At 45.7% G+C, this 25,870-nt stretch overlaps 1 protein-coding gene across 1 annotated transcript; it reads right to left on the reverse strand.

The window, feature by feature from the left end:
- Positions 1 to 24,629: 24,629 nt before the first annotated feature.
- On the reverse strand, positions 24,630 to 25,450 carry LOC123106811 (uncharacterized). Its single transcript, XM_044528854.1, has one exon. The coding sequence runs from the start codon at positions 25,340 to 25,342 to the stop codon at positions 24,869 to 24,871; it is 474 nt and encodes a 157-aa protein (XP_044384789.1). The 5' UTR covers positions 25,343 to 25,450; the 3' UTR covers positions 24,630 to 24,868.
- Positions 25,451 to 25,870: the final 420 nt, after the last annotated feature.

A 25,870-nucleotide genomic window follows, 5' to 3' on the forward strand; every position in this document is an offset into this window, starting at 1 on the left:
CTGGATACCCATGTTGGCTCCCACATGCTCCTCGATGATCTCATCGGATGAACCACGATGTCGACGATTCAAGCAACCCCGTATACAATTCCCTTTGTCAATCGGTATGTTACTTGCCCGAGACTCGATCGTCGATATCCCAATACCTTGTTCAGTCTCGTTACCAGCAAGTCACTTTACTCGTACCGTAATGCATGATCCCGTGATCAACCACTTGATCACATTGAGCTCATTATGATGATGCATTACCGAGTGGGCCCAGAGATACCTCTCCGTCATACGGAGTGACAAATCCCAGTCTCGATTCGTGCCAACCCAACAGACACTTTCGGAAACACCTGTAAGGTACCTTTATAGTCACCCAGTTACGTTGTGATGTTTGGTACACCCAAAGCACTCCTACGGTATCCGGGAGTTGCACAATCTCATGGTCTAAGTAAATGATACTTGACATTCAGAAAAGCTACAGCAAACGAACTACACGATCTTTGAGCTAAGCTTAGGATTGGGTCCTGTCCATCACATCATTCTCCTAATGATGTGATCCCGTTATCAATGACATCCCCATGTCCATAGCCAGGAAACCATGACTATCTGTTGATCAACGAGCTAGTCAACTAGAGGCTCACTAGGGACACATTATGGTCTATGTATTCACACATGTATTACGATTTCCGGATAATACAATTATAGCATGAATAATAGACAATTATCATGAACAAGGAAATATAATAATCATTTTATTATTGCCTCTAGGGCATATTTCCAACAGGATCGACGTACATGCCGGTAGGGTAGAGCCTCTCTGGCACGATGGGTGGGAAGCGGTAGGTTGGTTCGGTGTACGGCATGGCTGAGGGATGTGTAGAAGAAGGAGAAGGGGTCGAAGAGCAATAAGGACAGATGGCAGAGGATGGGAGATGGATGAGGGACGGCAGAGGCAGAGGGTGGCTTAAATAGTCATAGTGCTACGTGTTATTTGGCTGTGGCAATAATGGGGTCAAATGTGAAGTAGCCCATTTTCAAACCCACTGCATCATCATGAGTGTACACGCGTGGGAAACCGTGGTTTGAAAAGAAGAATCAAAATAAGCTAATTGCACGTGTGGGAATCTGTGGTCTATATATATTATATGAACAAAAAGAGACAATTTTTGAATAGTTTGTGGCCATTTTGCATGATAAAAATAAATTTGGCCCTTACAAACTTGGTCAATTTGCATTTGTATAGAACAAACAGAAATAAATTTTCTACGCAATGTCAATTGCTGTGTAATTTCAAACGATGCAAAAAACAGAGCCAGCATGTTCACAACAAACAGGGCAAACGATGCAAAACATGACGCAATTCGACGGCCCAACCAGAGCTTGGTTTCCTTTTGTGCCCAATAACAACATTTTTTCTCGTAGTCAGTGGTGAGCGAGCAACCGAGCACAACCAACAGGTTCGCTTCTCGCGGATCGCCCCACGATCCAACGATGCAGAGCCATCCTTGTGATCCAACGGCATGGAGCCTGCATGCAGCCTGCCCACTGAATTCCTTCTAGAAGACCACATTTGAGGGTTGTCACTTGGCGCCAAGGTATGATCGGATGGCTGAAGTTCGGATCTAGGGTTAGGCGAAACCCTGCGGGGTTTACAGGGGTTTTGAGCTGGTCAACGGGGTTCCCAAGGCTTTGACTGGGCATAACTAATTAAAAAAATCAAAAAATATGAGACCTTCGCTGTTCGTTGTTTTATAAGACACAGTAACAAGGAAAAATGCTAAACTTGGTCTATGGTCATTTTCATGAAAAAAAAACCTAGATGGCACAATCGAGGTCAAATGAGCACCATTAATTTTAAAAAATTAAAAAAGTAACCTGCGCACAATGTTGTCTTATGTGAGATGTTACCAACCAAAAATCATAAACATGGTCTATGGTCATTTTCAAGAAAAAACATTCACACATATGAGCTATCTCGTACAAGATTTCAAAGAGTTCAAGGAGAGGAGGTAGGGTTACCTTCTGTTTTTGAAAGATTAAAAAATCAAAAAAAATCACCAAAGCTTTATTTCAAAGTGAATAAGAAGGATCTGAACTTAGTTTTCCATTTTCATATTTTAAACGTGTTTTTAATAGTTTTTATATTAAAGCATATTTTTTTTCAAAAGAAAATGTAAAAATATTAATATTAATTCAAAAAATAGCGAGACTTCGAATCTACACTATATAGATTGAATAGGTGTTAATAAAAAACATTTGGCTCATTTAGAGTACGTCCAGAAAAACTTGCTTACAAATAGGTTGCTTACCCTAGCCTGGGAGCTCATTTGGAGCACATTTCCTAAATTCAAATTTCTTTGACCTCCTCTAAATCACCTCAAATTTTGCACACATGATCTCCTACACAAACATAGATAGTTTGCCAAGGTTTTTTTTGCATTTTTTGGATTTATATTGTCCTGTCGAATGTTAGTTCAAAACATCGGATAATGAAACATGCTGGTGGGAAAAGCATGCATTTGATTTGATTAATAAACTGTGAAAAAGCAGCATGTCTGATCAGTGAAGCAACACTGAAACAACATGTGTGATCATTGCAGCACCTAAACTGATGAGAAAAAGCAGCATGTCTGATCAGTGAAGCAACACTGAAACAACATGTGTGATCATTGCAACACCTAAACTCATAGTTCACAACATCTAAACAGAACTAACCATACACCATAAGAAAATTTAAGGACAAACAAATATAGATAGCATAATACATTACTACCATCACCATAGATTTAGTTCATCACACCATAAACAACCACAGTTTACCAAAAGTAACCCAAAAGATAAAGATAAAACATGCTGCCACATTCAGTTCATCACATCACACCGGAGTCAGGGCCTTCGCGAGGGCAGCATGCTGCCCCCTGATCATGTAGTCCTCCCCGTGAATCGCTACATCTCTGCATGAGACACAAGGTGATCGAAGTGGCCATCCTTTGGCTTTGGCTTGGTGGTGCAGTAGGGGCAGTGCCACTTCTTGATCTTGCGGTTGTAGAAGGAAGCAACTCCCTTGGCCTTGATCATCTCCACCTCCTTCGCTGTGAAGGACGCGACGTTGCCCTTGCACACATCTTCTCCAGAATCATACTGCTCACATGAATGAATTACATTAAAACATTATAGATTCATATACACCATGTCAAAGGAACTAAATGAACAATCTAAATTTCAAGTAGGCTTACCTCATATTCTTCGTCGTCACTATACTCTGGATCGTACGGGTCGTACTAGGCCAGCTTCCTCTCCCTCCCCCCCCCCCAACCATCATCCTCCTGAATATAAAATTACATCCATCACTAGTAAATACAGAAGCCAATTGAAAATTTAGATATGCACACATGACACATTGATCATAGGGCTAATATACTATGATCCTATTTGCATTTTGCATTGTCATGCATACACATTGAACAACAGAGCTAATATAACTACATATTGTGGAGAAATTTATATACTAATGAACCAAATAACTTCTTAATCAGTGGATTCCATTTGGGAATATGAAATTCAAAACCCCAATCTGAGTAGCATTCAAAAACAAATCTAATAGGGACCCAATCTAATAAGCATACATGTCTATAGCATTAAAAACCCCAATCTGTGAGCATTAAAAACAAATCTAATAAGCATACATCTGTGTAGCATTGAAGCATAGAGATCCCTATCTCTCATACAGATCTATGTAGCATTTTTTGCAAAGAATGTAATCCAACAAACCCTAGTACAAAAACCCCCATCCCCCCAATACAGAAAACCCCGCCCCATCCGTCAAACCAACTACTCTAACCATCTGTACTACCGTATGAATCACAATCTAACCAATGCAACTAACTCTACAAGCTAATATCCTAAATATTGCAACTAACAAGCAAGTGAAAATACCTCCTGCTCCTCGCCAGGCTGCGCATTGGGGGTATCGGGATGGACTGCACTGCTTGACGCCGTCACCTTCTGCTCCGGCAGTGCTGAGGCAGAGCCCGCCACCTCCTTCTCCACATCTGCAGCGGTTGCAAGTTTCCCCGCACCGCCATAGACGCCACCAACATCCGCGGTCACCGCACCTTGCAGCTCCACTACATCTTTGGCCACTGCGCCGGCGTCGCCATGAGCTTCCGCCATCGGACAGATGGAGGTGATGATGGTGAGCAAGAGGATGCGGTGGGGGAGAGTGAGACAGTGCGGTAGAGGCAGTGGAGGAGAGCGAGACGACGTCAGTGGGGGAGAGAAAGACAATGTGGCAGGGAATGGATTTGGGGGAAAACCCTGGGGGGAATGGTAGGGCCGATGCATCGCGAGGTGGTTCCCTCTCTTTATATGATGGACGTTTTGGGCATGTCCCATGGACACGTGCTACCCCACGACCACGGTCAGTTGCATGCGCCCACGACTACGGTCAAAGGTGGAGTCATCCCTACGCAGCCCCACTCATCAGAGTTAACAGTCAAAGGCATTGACCCGATGGCAACGTCTATTGTAACTTGTTCTAAGGGTTTCGGGCAATGGAGTGGGGAAAAGTGAGCAAAAGTTAATAGAGTGGGACGAATGAGTACAACTAACGAACCAGGGGCATAGAAATAAAAATCCCGTTTTAAGAATTTTTACATCTGTGCCCCTGGTACCTTAGCTCTACTCATTCATACCCACGCTCTTAACTTTTGCTCAATTTTCCCCACTCCTTGCCAGAAACCCTCAGAACTGGTCACAACGGACGTTGTTGTCGGGTCAATGGCTTGACCATAATTAGTTTGATCTTTTTCCCACCTTCAGAAGAATGAAGCATAGATAGATATAGAGCCTTCGTTCAAATTTTCTGAAAGGTAACTATCCCGGTTTCATATATGAAATCTCTATAGAATCCTTGAAAAAGACTTTTTTCCATAATAAAGAAAAAAGAACTTACTATCTTTGGGATCTGATACTACACCGCTGCTTAATCCCTTAGTGGATCGGCTCTATTACATAAGCGAATTCCTAAATTTTGCCCCATATCATGGCCGTTAACTCTGACGAGTGGGGCCGTGCTGGACTGTGTCGTCCGTTGGACCTGACAAGTGGGGCCGCATTGGGCAGTCTCGTTGTTCGACCGTTGGGCCGTGGTTTCGTTGGGCCGTCCCTTGCATTACACGCCTGCGCACATCACCGAGACAGAAGCCTGCTATGCATGCACCCAGCAAAGTCTGTATGCATGCGTTGATGCGTGCTGCCACGATGCGCCGACCGAGCCTGCATGTGCCGATGCGTCCGCCATGATGCACTGACCGAGCAGCTTTCTTGCACGCCAGCCGTCATGGATGCAGCAACGGCCACTGTTGCTGGTTCCTCTCTTCTAGCTAGGTGGCTACATATTTGTGGCTTGTGTAAAAAAAGAGAAGTGTTCGTTGTGGTTCCATGCACTAGGTGGTTACTAACAAGGGAACCCTACTAACAAAGCGAGCTCTCTAAGAAAACAATCAACAAATATGTAGTCACAATATGTAGATAGGGCCAACAAGCCCATAGCACGTTCACATAGTTCAAACTAGGAAGAACTTAATAATAGAATAGATAGAAACTTAATAATAGAACTTAATAAAAGGTCCAACAAGCCCATAGCAACTCCAACATAGTTCAATTACAACTTAACATAACATAGACTAAAAAAGATAAAGGGTTTAGAACGCTAGCCGCTGCCTTCTCCACCTCGCTCCTCCTCCGGGGGCCCTTTTCACTACTCCTCCGGGGCGTTGTCGATGGGGTACGGAAGAGTGTGCATGCGCGTCGCGGTGGGGAAGATGTTGGTGTACTCCGTGAACCTGTTGTGGGTGATGAAAGTGATGAACTCGCAGCCACACCAAAACACCCGGCCGAGGAGGTAGAAGGCGTCGAATGTGTTGGTGAAGTGGGCAAGGACAGCAACCACCACCCCGTTTTGGATGACCTCCTCGACGCAGAACATCGCTGGAGATCCCCGCAGGAGGTGGTGGTAGCCGGAAGCGAGGAAGAACTCGGTGAAGTTCCTTGCGGTCCTCAACCTTGATATCGCCCACACACGTAGTGTGTGCTTAACGTGTATGCCGGTAGGGTAGAGCCTCTCCAGCACGGTGGGTGGGAAGCGGTAGGTTGGTCCGGTGTACTGCATGGCTAAGGGATGTGCAGAAGGAGAAGGGGTCGAAGAGCAAGAAGGGCAGATGGCAGAGGATGGGATATGGATGAGGGATGGCAGAGGCAGAGGGTGGCTTAAATAGCCATAGTGCTACATGTTATTTGGCCATGGCAATAATGGGGTCAAATGTGAAGTAGCCCATTTTCAAACCCACCGCATCATCGGGAGTGTACACGTGTGGGAAACCATGGTTTGAAAAGAAGAAGAAAAATAAGCTAATTGCACGCGTGGGAATCCATGGTCATATATATTATATGAACAAAAATAGACAATTTTTGAATAGTTTGTGGCCATTTTGCATGATAAAAATAAATTTGGCCCTCATAAATTTGGTCATTTTGCATTTGTATAGAACAAAAAGAACTAAATTTTCTACGCAATGTCAATTGTTGTGTAGTTTCAAACGATGCAAAAAAAAAAACAGAGCCACCACGTTCATAAAAAATAGAGCAAATGATGCAAAAAACAACACAATTCGACGGCCCAACCAGAGCTCGGTTTCCTTTTGGGCCCAATAACAACTTTTTTTCTCGGAGTCAGTGGTGGGCGAGCAGCCGAGAACAACCAACTGGATTGCCTCTCGCGGATCGCCCCTCGATCCAACGATGCGGAGCCGTCCTTGTGATCCAACGGCACGGAGCCTGCACGCAGCCTGCCCACTGAATTCCTTCTAAATGATCACATCTGAGGGTTGTCGCTTGGCGCCAGAGCATGATCGGACGGCTGATGTTCAGAGCTAGGGTTAGGCAAAACCCCGCGGGGTTTAGAGGGGTTTTCAGCTGGTCAACGGGGTTTCCAAGGCTTTGACTGAGCATAACTAATTTTAAAGAAATTGAAAACATATGAAACCTTCGCCATTTGTTGTTTTATAAGACACGCTAACGAGGAAAAATAGTAAACTTGGTCTATGGTCATTTTCATGAAAAAATCGTAGCTGGTACGATCGAGGTCAAATAAGCACCATTAATTAAAAAAACAAAAAAATACAACCTAAGCACAATGTTGTCTTATGTGACATGTTACCAACCAAAAATTATAAACTTGGTCTATGGTCATTTTCATGAAAAAACCTTCACACATATGAGCTATCACTTACAAGATTTCATAGAGTTCAAGGAAAGGAGGTATGGTTACCTTCTGTTTTTGAAGGATTTAAAAAATTCAAAAAAAAACACCAAAGCTTTATTTCAAAGTGAATAAGAAGGATCTGAACTTAGTTTTCCATTTTTATATTTTAAACGTGTTTTTAATAGTTTTTATATTAAAGCATTTTTCAAAAGGAAATGTAAAAAGCTGAAAATTAATTCAAAAAATAGCGAGACTTTGAATCTACACTATATAGATTGAATAGGTGTTAATAAAAAACATTTGGCTCATTTAGAGTAGGTCCAAAAAAACTTGATTATAAATGGGTTGTTGACAAATGGGTTGTTTCCCCGCACCACCGTGGACGCCACCAACATCTGCGGTCACCGCGCCATGCGGCTCCACTACATCTCCGGCCGCTGCGCCGATGTCGCCACGAGCTTCTGCCATTGGAAAGATGGAGGCGATGAAGGTGAGCAAGAGGATGTGGTGGGGGAGAGCGAGACCGTGCAGTGGAGGCAGTGGAGGAGAGCGAGACAACGCCGGTGGGGGAGAGAAAGACGATGCGGCAGGGAGTGGATTTGAGAGAAAACCCTGGGGGGAAATGGTAGGACCGACGTGCCACGAGGTGGTTCCCCCTCTTTATACGATGGGACGTTTCAGGCATGTCCCATGGACATGTTGTTGGAATAAGCCACGGCGTGTGTGGTCGACCTCGTCGGGTGCGATGGATTCGCGTGGGACGTGCGGGACGCACTGGTGCAGTCGGGCTCGTCGGGCGCGACGGATGCGCGCGGGACGTGCGGGGCACAACGGAAGCGTGACGTGTGTGGCGTGGGTGTGTGGGCTCGTGGCAATAGCTAGGATGTGGCGTACGTGTGTGTCGCTGGGCAGGCGTAAGAGCCAGTGCTTTCGGCTAGCCATGCGTGGTTGTTAGTGCATAGTGGAGTTAGTTTGCATGGCCGGACGTGGAGGCCGTTAGCGAGGGTGCGTGCGTGGGTGTTAGAAGCGTGGGTGATGCGTTGCCGTCGAGGGCTATTAAGCCGGCTGTAATCATGTTCATAGTAAGGCAGTTGGAGCTGAGTCAAAACCAGGGGTTGTACGAGTAGCCGGTGGTGTTCGTCGCCAAGTGAAAAAGGTCTGTCCATGTACTGCTTCTTCTACCTCCGTTCTTTCTCCACTATAGTCTAGAACTTGCTAGGGCTGCGCCAACAATTGGTATACATAGCTTCGGTTCGGGCGATCACTGGCGACCATGACGCTCGTCCCACACGGCGGCGGCGCGGGCAGCCCGGTGATGATGGCGATGCCGATGCTGACCGCGGACAACTACACGGTCTGGGCCATCAAGGCGCAGGCGATCCTCAACGTCCACACCGTATGGGAGGCGGTGGCACCGGGCGACGCAACGGTGAACACCAAGAAGGACAAGATGGCGTGCGCGCGTTGCTCCTCGGGGCATTGCCGGAGGATGTGCTGTTGCAGGTGTCGACGAAGCTCACCGCCAGGGAGGTATGGGACTCCCTGAAGGTGAGGTTCGTCGGCGCCGATCGGGTGCACGCGGCGAGGCTGGCGACGCTGCGCGGAGAATTTGACCGCCTGAAGATGGCGGACAGCGAGGAGCTCGACGTGTACGACGGGAGGCTCGCGGCGATGGCGGCGAGGTATGCCAACCTCGGGGAGACGTTGGGCGATGCGGCGCTCGTCAAGAAGCTGCTGGATACAGTGCCGGATCGGCTCTTCCCCGTCGTCGCCGGCATCGAGCAGTTCCACGACGTGATGACAATGGCGTTCGACGAGCGAGTTCGACGTTGACGGCGGGAGAACGACGAGCGGGAGGACGGACAACTCCTATTCACGGCGGCACAGTGGTGAGCGCGGGAGAGGCAGCAAGGCGGAGCATGGTACGACGACGACGGGCGCAACATGGCGTCGGGGAGCGGCGGCAACAGGCGCAGGCGCTGCTACAAATGCGGGGAGAACATGCACTTCAGATGCTAGTGCCTGCAACTGCAGAAAGGACCGGCGGCGGAGCAGGCACTCTTGGCCGGCGCCAATGTCGATGACGACGGACTCCTCTAGACCATGGCTTAGGGGGGGGTGTTGGAATAAGCCACGATGTGTGTGGTCGGGCTCGTCGGGCGCGACGGATTCGCGCGGGACGTGCGGGACGCACTGGTGCAGTCGGGCTCGTCAGGCGCGACGGATCCGCGCGGGACGTGCGGGGCGCAACGGAAGCGTGGCGTGTGTGGCATGGGTGTGTGGGCTCATGGCAATAGCTAGGATGTGGCATACGTGTGTGTCGCTGGGCAGGCGTAAGAGCCAGTGCTTTCGGCTAGCCATGTGTGGTTGTTAGTGCATGGTGGAGTTAGTTTGCATGGCCTAACATGAAGGCCGTTAGCGAGGGTGCGTGCATGGGCGTTAGAAGCGTGGGCGCTGCGTCGCCACCGAGGGCTATTGAGCCGGCTGTAATCATGTTCGTAGTGAGGCAGTTGGAGCTGAGTAAAAACCAGGGGTTGTACGAGCAGCCGGTGGCGTTCGTCGCCAAGGGAAAAAAGTCTGTCCCTGTACTGCTTCTTCTACCTCTATTCTTTCTCCACTATAGTCTAGAACTTGCTAGGGCTGCGCCAACACACGTGCTACCCCACGACCACGGTCAGTTGCATGTGCCCACAACTACGGTCAAAGGTGGACTCGGCCCCACTTGTCAGAGTTAACGGTCAAAGGCATTGACCCGACGAAAACGTCCGTTGTAACTTGTTCTGAGGGTTTCGGGCAAGGGAGTGGGGGAAAGTGAGAAAAAGTTAATGGAGTGGGGATGAATGAGTACAACTACGAACTAGGGGCACCGAAATAAAAATCCCTTGTTTTAAATGAAGGCCAAACTCATAACTCAAATATTCGCCTCTGCGATCAGATCATAGAAACTTTATTTTCTTAGTACGATGATTCTCCACTTCACTCTGAAGTTATTTGAACTTTTCAAATGTTTCAGGCTTATGTTTCATTAAGTAGATATACCCATATCTTCTCAAATCATCTATGAAGGTCGGAAAATAATGATACACACCACGAGCCTCAACACTCATCGGACCGGTTACGTCGGTATGTATTATTTCCAATAAGTCATTAGTTCGCTCCATTGTTCCGGATAACAGAGTTTTAGTCATCTTGCCCATGAGGCATGGTTCGCAATTATCAAATGATTCATAATCAAGTGATTCCAAAAGCCCATCTGCATGAACTTTCTTCATGCGCTTTACACCAATATGACCTAAACGGCAGTGCCAAAAGTATGTTGCACTATCATTATCAACTTTGCATCTTTTGGCATCAATATTATGAATATGTGTATCACTACGATCGAGATTCAATAAACCATTCACATTGGGTGTATGACCATAGAAGGTTTTATTCTTGTAAACAGAATAACAATTATTCTCTAACTTAAATGAATAATCATATTGCAATAAACATGATCTAATCATATTCATGCTCAACGCAAACACCAAATAACATTTATTTAGGTTCAACACTAATCCCGAAGGAAGAGGGATTGTGCGATGGTGATCATATCAACCTTGGAATCATTTCCAACAGCCATCATCACCTCGCTTTTAACTAGTCTCTGCAACTCTTGTTTCGAGTTACTAATCTTAGTAACTAAACTGGTATCAAATACGTAGGGGTTAATACGAACACTAGTAAAATATACATCAATAACATGTATATCCAATATACCTTTATTGACTTTGCCATCCTTCTTATCCACCAAGTATTTGGGGTAGTTCCACTTCCAGTGACCATTTCCTTTGCAATAGAAGTACTTAGTTTCAGGTTTGGGTCCAGCTTTGGGCTTCTTCACAGGAGTGGCAACTTGCTTGCATTTCTTCTTGAAGTTCCCTTTCTTTCCCTCGCCCTTTTTCTTGAAACTAGTGGTCTTGTTAACCATCAACACTTGATGCTCTTTCTTAATTTCTACCTTCGCTTATTTTAGCATCGCGAAGAGCTTGGGAATCGTTTTTGTCATCCTTTGCATATTATTGTTCATCACGAAGTTCTAGTAGCTTGGTGATAGTGACTAGAGAACTCTGTCAATAAATATCTTATCTGGAAGATTAACTCCCACTTGATTCAAGCGATTGTAGTACCCAGACATTCTGAGCACATGCTCACTGGCTGAGCTATTCTCCTCCATCTTGTAGGCAAATTACTTGTCAGAGGTCTCATACCTCTCGACACGAGCATGAGTCTGAAATACCAATTTCTGCTCTTAGAACATCTCATATGCTCCATGGCGTTCAAAACATTTTTGAAGTCCCGATTCTAAGTCGTAAAGCATGGCACACTAAACTATTAAGTATTCATCATATCGAGCTTGCCAAACATTCATAACATCTGCATCTGCTCCTGCAATAGGTCTATCACCTAGTGGTCCATCAAGGACATACTTCTTCTATGCAGAAATGAGGATAATCCTCAGGTCACGGACCTAGTCCGCATCATTGCTACTATCAACTTTCAACTTATTTTTCTCTAGTAAAATATCAAAAAATAAGGGAGCTATATCGTGAGCTATTGATCTACAACATAGATATGAAAAACTATAAGACTAAGTTCATGATAAATTAATTTCAATTAATTATATTACTAAAGAACTCACACTTAAATAGACATCCCTTAAGTCGTCTAAGTGATACGTGATCCAAGTCAACTAAACCATGTCCGATCATCACGTGAGATGGAGTAGTCATCAATGGTGAACATCTCTATGTTCATCATATCTACTATATGATTCACATTCGACCTTTCGGTCTCCAGTGTTCCGAGGCCATGTTTGTACATGCCAGGCTCGTCAAGTTTAACCCGAGTATTCCACATGTGCAAAACTGTCTTGCACCCATTGTATGTGAACGTAGAGTCTATCACACCCGATCATCACATGGTGTCTCAACACGACGAACTTTCGCAATGGTGCATACTCGGGGAGAACTCTTATACCTTGAAATTTTAGTAAGGGATCATCTTATAATGCTACCGCCGTACTAAGCAAAATAAGATGCACAAAAGATAAACATCACATGCAATCAAAATACGTGACATGATATGGTCATCATCATCTTGTGCTTTTGATCTCCATCTCCAAAGCATCGTCATGATCTCCATTGTCACCGGCTCGACACCTTGATCTCCATCGTAGCGTCATGGTCATCTCGCCAACTATTGCTTCTAGAACTATCACTAACGCATAGTGATAAAGTAAAGCAATTACATGGTGTTTGCATTTCATACAATAAAGAGACAACCATAAGGCTCCTGCCAATTGTCAGATATCTTACAAAACATCCTGCCGATTGTCAAATATCTTACAAAACATGATCATCTCATACAAGAACGTTTATCACATCATGTCTTGACCATATCACATCACAACATGCCCTTCAAAAAAAGTTAGACGTCCTCTACTTTGTTGTTGCAAGTTTACGTGGCTGCTACGGGCTTCTAGCAAGAACCGTTCTTACCTACGCATCAAAACCACAATGGTGATTTATGAAGTTTGTTGTTTTAATCTTCAACAAGGACCAGCCGCAGTCGAATTTTATTCAACTAAAGTAGGAGAAAACAGACACCCGCCAGCCACCTTTATGAAAAACTAGTTGCATGTCTGTCGGTGGAACCGGTCTCATGAACGTGGTCATGTAAGGTTGGTCCGGGCCTCTTTATCCAACAGTACCGCCGAATCAAAATAAGACATTGGTGGTAAGAAGTATGATGATCACCGCCCACAACTCTTTGTGTTCTACTCGTGCATATCATCTACGCATAGACCTGGCTCGGATGCCACTCTTGGGAAACGTAGCATGCAATTTCAAAAAAATTCTACGCTCATGCAAGATCTATCTAGGAGATGCATAGAACGAGAGGGGGAGAGTGTCTCCATGTACCCTCGTAGACCGGAAGCGGAAGAGTTTGACAACGCGGTTGATGTAGTCGAACTTCTTCTAGATCTGACTGATCAAGCACCGAACATATGGCACCTCCGAATTCTGCACACGTTCAGCTCGATGACGTCCCTCGTCCTCTTGATCCAGCAAAGGTGTCGAGGAAGAAGATGAGTTCCGTCAGCACAACAGCATGGTGACGGTGATGGTGAAGTGATCCGTGCAGGGCTTCGCCTAAGCACTATGAAAATATGACCAGAGGCGTAAACTATGGAGGGGGGCACCGCACACGCCTAACAATTGTTGGTGTGTGTTCTAGGCGCCCTCTCCCCACGTATATATAGGTGAGAGGGGGAGGGGAGCAGCCTTGGGGCGCCCCAAGTAGGAGGAATCCTACTTGGGGACCTCTCCCAATTCGGCCTCCCCCCTTTCCTTCTTTTTGCCGGAGAGAAAACGGAAGGGGGGAGGAGAGAAGGAAAGGGGGGCCGAACCCCTTCTCCTCCTTCTCCAATTCGGCCACATGCCTAAGGGGGGCGCGCCACCCCTTGTGGGCAGGTGTGCTCCCCTCTTATGGCCCATGTGGCTCATATCTTCCCCCGGGGGGTTCCGATACCCCCCCCCCCCGGGTACTCCGATAAATACCCGATACTACCCGGAACACTTCCGGTGTCCGAGTACTATCATCCTATATATAAATCTTTACCTCTCGACCATTTTGAGACCCCTTGTCATGTTTGTCATATCATCCGGGACTCCGAACAACATTCGGTTACCAAATCACATAACTCATATAATACTAAATCGTAATCGAATGTTAAGCGTGCGGACCCTACGGGTTCGAGAACTATGTAGACATGACCGAGACACCTCTCCGGTCAATAACCAACAACGGAACCTGGATGCTCATATTGCTTCCTACATATTCTACGAAGATCTTTATCGGTCGAACCGTAATGACAACACACGTTATTCCCTTTGTCATCAGTATGTTACTTGCCCGAGATTCGATCGTCGGTATCTTCATACCTAGTTCAATCTCGTTACCGGCAAGTCTCTTTACTCGTTCCGTAATACATCATCCCGCAACCAACTCATTAGTCACTTTGCTTGCAAGGCTTATTATGATGTGTGTTACCGAGAGGGCCCAGAGATACCTCTCCGATACTCGGAGTGACAAATCCTAATCTCGATCTATGTCGACCCAACAAACACCTTCAGAGATACCTGTAGAGCATCTTTATAATCACCTAGTTACATTGTGACGTTTGATAGCACACAAGGTATTCCTCCGGTATCCATGAGTTGCATAATCTCATAGTCAAAGGAATATGTATTTGACATGAAGAAAGCAATAGCAATAAAACTGAACGATCAATATGCTAAGCTAAAGGATGGGTCTTGTCATTCACATCATTCTCCTAATGATGTGATCCCGTTTATCAAATGACAACACATGTCTATGGTTAGGAAACTTAACCATCTTTGATTAACGAGCTAGTCTAGTAGAGACTTACTAGGGACACGGTGTTTTGTCTATGTATCCACACATGTATCAAGTTTCCAGTTAATACAATTCTAGCATGAATAACAAACATTTACCATGAATAAGGAAATATAAAATAATAACTTATCATTGCCTCTAGGGCATATTTCCTTCAAGAACCACCAGCCATGCCGCCTGCCGCCAATCGAGATCTAGATTTGGCTGACCCCGACCGGACCGCCGCCGCCAGCACCGAGGCGACCAACCACCACCTCCCAGCCCAGCAGCCGCCAGATCCAGACGTCCCCGCTGGACACCGCACCCCACGCCACCAAGCTACTAACCTGCGCCGCCGCCGCCATGAACAAGGAAGGGAAGAAGAGGCCCCGTCACTGCCCACGTCGCACGGGATTCGCTCGGCGGATGCCCTCCGACGGCGGCTAGGGGGGGAAGGCCGAGGGAGGAGAGGAGCGCCAGCGACTGACCTAGGGCTCTAGTGACGCGCACGGGGCGTGTCACGGGAGTGGGGGGGGGGGGGTAAATGTTGAATGTCTTGCATATCGCCGCACCATCCTCTAAGGGCGTGTTTGGTTGCCTGTATTTGGCCCAACCAGGCCCGTGCGGGAAGAAATTGGCCTGTTTGGTTACTTGTGTTCACTGTTTGGCCTACATTAGGCCCAACCAGGCCCGCGCGGGAAGAAAATGGCATGTTTGGTTACTTGTGTTCACTGTTTGGCCCGCGAGGGTAGAAAATGGTCTTTGAACTTTGTGTTGTTCATAACACAAAATTTTGTGATGTTCATCATGCAAATCGAGACAGAGAACAAGGCCAGGAAGGTGGTGTCGGCCGAGAACAAGGGCAAGGAGGTGGTGCCACCCATGGACAAGAGCAAGGAGGTGGTGTCGCCCTTGGAGGTGGTGCCGCACATGGCCAAGGAGGTGCCACCCATGAACGAGGACGTGGTACCGAAGGATCCCCCAGCGGCAAGCGCCGGTACTACGGGCACTACCATAATGAGGCTGGGCCAACTCACTTCTGCAACGCCATCCTTGCTCGAGAGCATACAGATGCCCCTGGACTTCATGGAGCATTTCCCGGCCATGCCGAGGGGGGTTCAAGCTGAAGATGAACATCGGCTGCTCATGGAGGGTCACTGTGAAGCTAATGAACGACAGGGTCACCCTCGATCAAGGTTGGGCCACATTCGTTGTTGTCCATCAGATCAAGATCGGGTACATGGTGACCTTCAAGTTGCTGACTCCCAACACGCTCGAGGTCATCATCTTCTATGACGACGGCATTGAAGTGGTGACAAAGTGCGGGAGGTACGACGACGCCTGCTTCGCCGTGAACGTCTGGGAGAGCTCTAGTTTGGTTATTAGTTAAATGTCGTACTAGTTTGGTTTAAAACTGCTTGATTTAAGTGCCGTACTACTGTCAAAACTCCTAGGTTTGGTTTAAAACTATGTTAATATACTGTCTATTTGTGTGTCTTTGGTTTTTCCTGCCTACCTAGTGTGTTGGTAATCTCACCACCTTGACGAGGAGGTTACCAGATAATATGCGTTGCATGTAACCAAATGCCATGGCTTGTGTGTTCGCCTAAACACGCGGGCAATCAAACAGCCTACCTTCTGTTTTGCCCCAGGCAGGCTAGAGGGTATGCATGCAACGAAACAACATGTAGATGTTGGTTTTTTTTGCCTGTTTTTCCTCAGCTAGGTTTAACTGGGTCAAGCATGCAATGCAGGCAAAAGTTGCTACGGTAACCAAATACGCCCTAAGCTGCGATGTGGTCGTGTGTGGGTCCCTCTCAGCCGTTGCCATAGTTGCGTAGGTCCTCCAGATCGAGCAGCTAGTTGCCGCCCACGAAGACGACGCGGAACTCATGGTGGCCAGCGGCAGCCCGGCTAGGAAGGTGTTGCTCAGGCGCGACCACTAATTCACAATATGCAGTGGCTAGCAGCAAACCCAAACGGTGGCCAGGTCCGCCATGTGGCCCATCAAAGTCCTTTGGTACAATTCAACCTCCAGGCGAGCAGCCGAACGGCGATGTCCGGCGTGGCTTTTAGTGGCATCACAATGCTGCTCCAACGTGGTGGTTGTCCTTAGCCTTCGGCGCGGTGTGGCATCGTCTCCCAGTGGTTGTGGCAATTACTGGAGAAAGAGGGGAAGAGGAGCGGGCGTGGGAGAGACGGTGGTGACAATCAACAAACGGTTTTGACTATTTTGCCATGTCAGCACTTACAAGCGGACCCTTCCTATCAGAAATTGGATTCAGAAATGCGAAAATCCATCTCTGCACCCGAGCTCATCTGCACCCGCTTTGATGAAAAAATCAAAACAAATACTAGAAACATTCAAAAAATTCCAAAAAAATTATGCGGTAGACAATTTGATGCGTGAGGTCCACTCCAATTTTGACATCATTTAGACATCTGAGGAACTCTTAGCAAAAAAGACAAATTAGGGGTCTGTAAAAATGTTTACTGTTTTTGTCCGATTTGTATTTTTTGTTGACCTCATGCATCAAATTGTCTACCGCAAAAAAATTATAATTTTTTGAATTTTTTATGATTTTTTCTAACCAGGTGCAGGTGAGTCTGGGCACCGAAACGCCCTACTCTCATAAGTGTTTATTGAGAAAATTAGTAAGAAAACCAGTAGATTTATATAGCGGCCAAGGAATGTGGCGGTGAACTTGAAATTGAACTTAGAACTTGATGGTTTTTGTAATTCGCTCTGTCCAGTGGTTGCACTCAGAGTTCATAGACTATTGCTTTTTCCGGAGAAGCCATAGGCTATCTAGCCTTAGAGCAACTCTAGCAGACCCTGCATCCGCCCCCGACCTGCAAAATAACCGTCAAAATGCGGGTAGGGGCAGAAAAACCTGCCCGTTCGGATCCCGCATCCTGCCCCAGCCCACAAAAAAATTTGAGGGACGCGGCAAAATCCCGACCCCAACCTGGGAATACGCTGGTTTCTCCCTCGCGGTTGCGGTGCCCTACATCACACAGAAGCAGTTGGCGGGAGGGACATTTCAGCCCGCGCGCTTTCCCCCCTCCTTCTGCCGCCGACCGCCCTTACTTCCGCCCGCCCGCCGCCGGCGATTCCGGCCAAATCTGCGGGCGGAATCGGTCCGCGGGGCGCCCCACACCCTCCCGCATCGAGACGCTGCACCGACCCCCCCCCCCCGGATCCGGTGAGAAGAGCCGCCCTCGTCGCTGCCGCAGCCGGGGATCGACCACCGTCGGGCCCGCCTCTTCGTCGCCGCCCGGGATCACCCGGCCGCGTCCGCCACCGGTTAGTGCGTTTTTCTTGTGATTTTTGCAAGCGGTATAGTTAATTTGACGCGCCGGTGCGCATGTAGATGGAGTCGAGTCTGTGCGAGAGGTTCTTGCTCTCCGATTCATCCGACTCGGACGACTTGGATGTTGAGACCATGCTTGCGAACTTCTGGCAGCAAACATTGGTCATGGCATTTGTCGTGAAGGAGCACGAAAACGAGAACCGGAAGAGGAGGCAAGGATCGACCGTCGGGCGGCTTTGCATTCCCCGGAATTTTCATCTTGGGAACAAGATGTTGATGCAAGACTACTTCACGGAGAATCCTACATATCCACCGCACCTCTTTCGGAGAAGGTACCGAATGAGCTTATCCCTCTTTGTCAAAATTGATCAAGCTTGCGAGGCAAATTGCCTGTATTTTACTCAAAGAAGAAATGTTGTGGGCTTAAAGGGATTTAGTGCATATCAAAAAATCTCCGCGGCAATGCGGGTGATTGCATATGGTGTTCCGGCTGACTATGCCGATGAGTACCTTCACATTGGTGAAGATACTACAATTGAGTCTGTGCGTAGATTTGCAAAGGTGATCATCCGTGTCTTTGGTCCTGAGTATTTTCGGACACCCAACGAAGATGACACAAAGAAATTGATGGCAACTAATGAGAGGAGAGGTTGGCCTGACATGCTAGGTAGCATTGATGTATGCATTGGACTTGGAAAAATTGCCCCAAGGCATGGCAAGGAATGTATTGTGGCAAGTCTCGTGATGCAACAATTGTGCTAGAGGCCGTAGCATCCGAGGATTTATGGATTTGGCATTGCTTTTTTGGTATGCCGGGCACTCTCAATGATATCAATGTGTTGCAACGGTCTCATTTGTTTGCTAGGCTTGCTAGTGGTGATGCTCCTGCTTGCAACTACACTATCAGGCATGAATACACAAAGGGGTACTATCTTGCAGATGGTATATACCCTCCTTGGTGCATATTTGTCAAAAGCATCAAAAAACCAAAAACTAAAAAGCAATGTGAATTTACAAGAGTGCAAGAGGCAGCCCGAAAAGACATTGAAAGAGCATTCGGTGTTTTGTAATCTAGGTTTGCCATTGTCCGTGGTCCTGCTCGTTTTTGGGATAAAAAACCTTGAAAAATATTATGACATGTTGTGTTATCCCGCACAATATGATTCTTGAAGATGAGAGAGGAATGAACTTGGAATTCTTCTACGACAATGTGGGTAGTCGTGTCAAACCAGCTAGAGACCCTAGCTGCATTAGAGCTTTTCTTCAAACATACAGGGAGATTGAAAATGCAAACACCCACTTTCAACTTTAGAAGGATCTCATTGAGCACCATTGGCAAAGGGCTGGACAGTGACTCATTTTTGTACTCATTTGTATTTGTATTCATGACAAGTTTTGTATTGTATTATTTAAGTTTGCTATGGTGATTTGAATAATTATTTGTAATGTGGATGATTATTGTATTATGTTTGATTTGAATAATTTAGTTTTACTTTCGGTTGTTGTATTATGTTGGATTTAATATTTGCGGGCCGATGAGATGCGGGATGCAGCGGCGCAAAGAGCAGACCCGCATAGCCGACCCGTAAAAAAGCATATTCCGCGAATATTTTTTTTACGGATCCGTTTGAGGGGTCTGCATCTGTGGCCGTCCAAATCGGCCCGCAAAAGGGGTTTTGCGCGAATTGCAAACGCGTTTTGCGGGCCGGCGAGATGCGGACTCTGCTAGAGTTGCTTTATTACATATGGCTATGATATATAGTCTTGTGAGCAACTTGCAAGATATTGAAAACTCTAATTTAATTTTAAAATAATCATTACAAAAATTTAAGCAGCCGAACATAAGTCCACGTGTGTAGAAGACTGATGCTACTAGCTGGTTTTGTGATGATTCTGTAGCTTATTTTTTACAGGGTGTTTGATTAGTCTTAATTTGGACCGGCTCAATCAGCGAACACTCACTAAGGAGAATGACAAAAGGCAAACTATTTGATAGCAATTTGTGTTGATTGAAGATGGTAAATTTAGTTAGCAAGCATGGCAAATTCGTCTTGATTCAGTTACCTACCATAATTTGTTGTGTTTGCTAAAACAAATTACCATCCTTGTGACCATATAAATTGTCATAAAAAACGTTTCATTTGTCATTTTGCGCCAGCGAAGTCAACACAAATAACTTTATCGTAATTTTAGCTTTTGTGCTTACCTTGTAAGCTAAATAAGAACATATTTACGCGATCTTGGCTTTGTCTTTTGGCTTATGACTAGATATTGTTATAGGATGGTATAACCCAGAGCCTATCAGACTAAACTAGGTTAATCCCTCCAGATGTCCGATCGGAAGCTTTTCTCCCCAAAAGAACTTCACCGAAACAACAAAAGGAAAAGGTTCAGTGTCTCGCAGACCCAGAATTCAGTAGCTGAATCGTTCGCGTTCGGTCAAGCATAAGACCACGTCTCCTCAGACTACAGGGTGATTTAGATTGGACGTCTCTTACTGAAATGCTAGCGACAGTAATAATGACAGGGAGGTCGTCGCTCTCGCCGGAAGGACGCGGTTTCACAACTGAAAAGGTCTGAAGTATTCATATGGATGGATGCACACGGCAAAGATTCCATGCGTCTTGACTTCAACTTCTCCCATGGACCCATGCAGAGGGACTTCAGGCTCTGCAGCTGGTGAGCATTGGGAATTCTAGTGCAGTGTACTTTTTTTTCTTTTTGAGAAATTCTAGTGTATTGTACTTCTCCTGCGGTTGATTTTTATGGAGTCCGCTCTGACTGTTTTAAGTTTAAGTTGTCCTGATAATAAGAGCATCTCCAATAGGTGCGCGAAAATAGTGCACCAAAAGCTACTTAAAGTAAAATTTGCAACATCAAAAGGCGATTTTTAGGGCATCTGAAAATGCTCATCTCCAACGTTACCCTACAATAGGGCAGCCGCACCACAATTTTATTCTCCAAACCCATGTCAAATTATTCTAAAATAATCAATCTGGCATTCTTAATTGTACAAGCCAGGTAAACTAAACTGAACAAGACCTGCAGAAACCGAACTGTCGGAATTGATTAAACAACACAACCTGTAAATGTTGCCTCTGAATCTGATCACACAAACAGACGACACGCAAGTATTCCAACACCACGGTTCAGAATATGACGAGCTTGGGGCCATGCAAATCACTACATATTGGGGCCAGGTTCAGAACACATGTTTGCGGAACTAGTTTCCAATTGTGCTTTATTTCGGAACTCCAAATTTGTTGCAAATTCACATCCTAGCTAGCGGAGGTAGGCAAAAGCATGCAACAGTTCAGTTGCCCATACTGTACTCGAATTCAGGTTGCAAATTCGAAACTCCAAATTCAGTCTCCAACCACATCAAAGAGACGTTTCACAGCATCACAAATTTCTAGCACAAACAACACGTAAACAGATCGAGATGCATATCTAGTGAGGCTAAAGACTAGAAATGCCAATTTGTAGCTCAACTCCGACCCAAAACTTTAATTTTTGACTGGCGGGCTTCCATTCAGACATCCAATGGAAATTTCCTGTTTGACTGTAGGACATCTGCAAACTTATCAGCTTCAGAGGACACCGTGTGAAATCATCTTCTCTTTTTTTTTTAAAGCTACAGCCGATGGAAATTTCAGTATCAAATAGAGTGCAGAGGATCCAATAGGAAATATTCATATGGAAAACATAAGGATTATAATCCTCCGATATTCCTAGGGAAGTCCTTTGAATCGAAGAGCCTCCCCTTGCACCTCATCATTGAGGTCTGGAACCGAGGAGCAAAGTTCCCACAGGAATTGCCAACTGAAAGATGTTGAAAAACGGATGCACAGGGAGCATATTCCTTGGCAACTGAAGGAAGCAGCACGATGTTCCTGTGAACCATCTTTACAGGCAACGATACCTCGCAAAGTTGAGAAAATCTTTCCAACATGTCACACCATGACCATCATAGCGCTGGACCACAAGGGAGCGTCAGAGCCCACATCACTACAAGTGTCCCAAAAAACCAGAAAAGAATCCAGGACAGGCATGTAAACCACATGATCACACAAAGTAGATCTGGGCAAGCAACAATGCAAGACCACAGAATGGGGCCAATTTTCGGTTCGGTGTGCATTTAGTATCAGATGTAATTCGGTCGATCAGGGATGCAAATTTGGAACCTTGAATGTACCCTCCCATCCTTCTTAGTTCAACTAAATGAACTAATTTTTCGGAATTTACATTACTTCCAAAATTTTAGTTCATTTGATTGAACTAAGGAGGGTCTGAGGGTACCCTAAAGGTTCCAAATTTGTATGCCTACGGTCGATGCCACATAACCACAATCAGATGAAACTCTGTGAAGGGAGAATGGATACAAAAGGGGAAACCAGTAGTATATGCAATAATTTCCTCTACACATTAATACATAGACCAGAACTGCAAGGAACCAAATAACAACCGTGAAGCAACATTCTGACCAAAACTGCATGCAAACAACCCTTTGAGATTTTTCTCATACACGTTAATCCCACTGTTCCAGATTGACAAAATAAAGTAAGCAGTTGGTGATCTATGAAATAGTCTGACTATAGCTAAATCAACAGCTGATCACGGAATCAATAAGATTTTTCGAATACGACCTAATCAATAAGATAATGGAGGTAATCATGGACTTGGCAGTAAGCATCATATATTGTTTACTCCGTAACAGAAATATGAGTTGCACAGATTCAAAAAATACATGAGCTGGACAAAACATATGCTCATTAAATAAGTTATGGACCTATGGTCATCAGCAGACAGTAGTACATAAAGGAGGATACATTGCATATTCGGAGCAGTTGAGTTTCACTATGTGGAGACCACAGGAGCAAAAAGAACACAATGGCCCGATTATATGATGGAATCAAATAAAGGGACATCGGTGGACCAAGTCTTGAAAACGATAGCGATTAATGAATGATTAAGACATAATGATTGTTTCTTTGACCACGCACTGTGAAGGCAAAATATGTATAAGGTCACCGTCAGTTCTATTACTAAAATGTACTCCCTCCGTCCCACAATATATTTTGACACTACACTAGTGTCAGAAACGCTCTTATATTATGAAACGGAGGGAGTACTGTATGACCTAACATTTGGAGAAATAACGCATATGGATGTGGCATGTGGGTTGCCTGCCGATAAACTAGTCCTCTGGTCTCCAAGTTTCAGAAGAGATGCAAAATCGAGATCATTCGGCAAACAACATAACCTGTTTCGACAAGATTTGCATTTTTGGTGAGGCATCTGCGGAGCTGGTAAGTACAGTAGTATAGAATGACCTTGCAAACCAGATAAGTTATTTGTTTTAATCTGCAAAAACTGATAATTGAGCAGGAAGCGAAAATCCAATCTCAGTAGCAAACTAGCAATGGGTAGTCATGTCCTTGGATTAAATTCCTTCTAGTGACAATTCACTACAAATTAATCAATTATTTGTTGATGGTACCACTTTTTACTAACAACAAAAATCAACAAAGCATATTGCACTAGACTAGTGATTGCTCTGAGCTGAGGGTAACCTCGTCAGTTCTCTCAAAAGCTTCATTAAATAGCAATTTTTTGAAGTGACCAGGCAAAAACATCTTTATTCCACAGGATAAGATAGCAATGAGCTAGACTATTTGAATAGATGTATCTTGATGGATATAATCCAAGCACCTTGTGTCCTTGTGTTGTGAGTTATTGCTGAATTTGAATGAGGAACATTTCACTAGTAACATTGGCAGTGCAGTGGTGGTCCTTGTACCTGAGGAATGCAAATAATTCCATGACAACACTAAGGTGTTTTGTAGTAGTTTCCAGAATCACAGTAAAAAAGCACTATTGCAACAGGAAGTAAACTAAGAGGAAAGCCAAGCAAATACAAGTGTAAAGGATTTCCATGAAATCGGAATTTATGTTCCCATGTTAATCATTTCTTAGTGAACATCAAATTGTTCAGATATCAACAAAACATTTTGACCTAAGCCTTATTTATCTCTAATCTCCACAAGAACACAACCATTGTTTGAAAAACAACACTTGATTCCAGTGCTATGTTTCTCCGTGAGAATGAATTTACATGAAAAAATAGAAACAGAAACAAAATACTCCCTCCATCTGGAATTAGTTGTTGCTCAAACGGGTGTATCTAGCACTTTGAGCGACAACTAATTCCAGACGGAGGAAGTACCAACTAATTATTACCACATGTGATAACCCATAACCAGCACAAAGCAATAAAAGTTCCACGACATAGAACTACAACGTAACCAGTACGATAACATTGTAGCGCTGAATTTTCTCCACCATTAGCTAGAAATGGGAACATGTTATGATCCAAACATAACTAGAATAGACTAAGCACAAGCCTGTGAGCAGAGAGCCAATTCAACAATCCTCTGGCGTCCAAAAGGCAACCACCAAAGAATTTCATTTTGCATCTTTCTGCATCAAGCACTGTAGAAGATAGGAGCCCAACATAATTCGTCAGGAACAGCATTTCGCATAGAAGGCAGGCACTAATTTCTTCGGTCCATGGAATCAAGTCTAGATTTTCATTTCATCGTTAAACACAGCAGACAAACTGATTGAACAAACATAATGGCCAAAATTTCCATATATATAATGTGATGGAATGGAACAGCACTGTTATTGTCGTGTTGTAATTCTCGCTCACTCATCTCACCTCACCTCTTTACTTTTCATCCCCTTCCCATCGGGGAATGAAATCAAAACTGCCGGAAACGCAATGGATGGAACTAACGGGGGGAATTAACAGAAGTCAAAACTTTATCGCGAAAGCGACGAGGCGACTCGCCTCCGCCTCTCAGTCGAGGAAGCCGGTGCGGCGCAGGACGGTGTTGCGTACGCGGCGGAGGTCGCGGCCCTTGAGCGTCCTCCCGGCTCCCTCCAGCACGGAGCTGTGCGCTGCCGCGCGCCGCGCGACGATCTCGTGCGGCGGGACCATGGCGTCCCCGTCGTCGCCGCCGACGACGACGTGGGACCACCTCCCTCTCCGCGCCGCAGCATCCGAAGGTATGCGCACCGGAGCCGACCTCGCCGCCGAAGACGGGGTCAACGCGGCCTTCTCCGGGACGGCGCGCGCGGCGGATCGGACGGCAGGGCCGCCCGCGCGCTTCTGCTTCTTCTTAGCCTCATCATCGGGAAGCGCGGCGAGGAGTCCCGGAGCTGAAGAGGCGGGCCAGAGGACGTCGAGCTCGAGGAGGTCGCCATCTGCGGCCGTGGCAGCGCCGTGGACGGGGGTGGGCATCGGGGGGCGGGACAGCAAGAGGCGGTCCATCGTTGTTATCCGGGGATCACCAGTACGGCGGATCTCCGGCTACGTTGCGGCGCTCCGGCATCGGAGGTCGGGGAAATGGGGTGGGGTGGGTTGGGCGTGAACGAGGACACGATACCGGCGAGGGGAGGTGGGCGCGCGGCGGAGTTGTTATAGGGAGGAGGTTGGTTTCCTCGTTTGCACTTGAGCCCTTACTTTTCTTCTCAATACATCGTTAACCCTCTCTCCATGAATTTATAACTAGATATACAATATCTTTATTCATAGGACACATAACAGTGGTACTCCCTATTGTTCATAAATATAAGATGTTCTGATCTAAATGGGATGTCTCCCTCTGTTTCTAATTATAAGTCTTTTTTTTAGATTTTAATATTGACTACATACATATGTATATAGATATAGTTTAGAGTGCAGATTCACTCATTTTGCTTTAAATATAGTCTATATTGAAATCTCAAAAAGACTTATATTTAGAAACAGAAAGGGTATATAGACATGTTTTAGTGTGTTTATTTGCTGATTTCAGTT

Source organism: Triticum aestivum, chromosome 5A (genome assembly GCF_018294505.1).
Source record: "Triticum aestivum cultivar Chinese Spring chromosome 5A, IWGSC CS RefSeq v2.1, whole genome shotgun sequence".
NCBI classification, from domain to species: domain Eukaryota; kingdom Viridiplantae; phylum Streptophyta; class Magnoliopsida; order Poales; family Poaceae; genus Triticum; species Triticum aestivum.

Excerpts from the sequence above, each read along its gene's own strand:
- LOC123106811 (XM_044528854.1), bottom strand. The coding sequence starts at position 25,342 with ATGGACCGCCTCTTGCTGTCCCGCCCCCCGATGCCCACCCCCGTCCAC.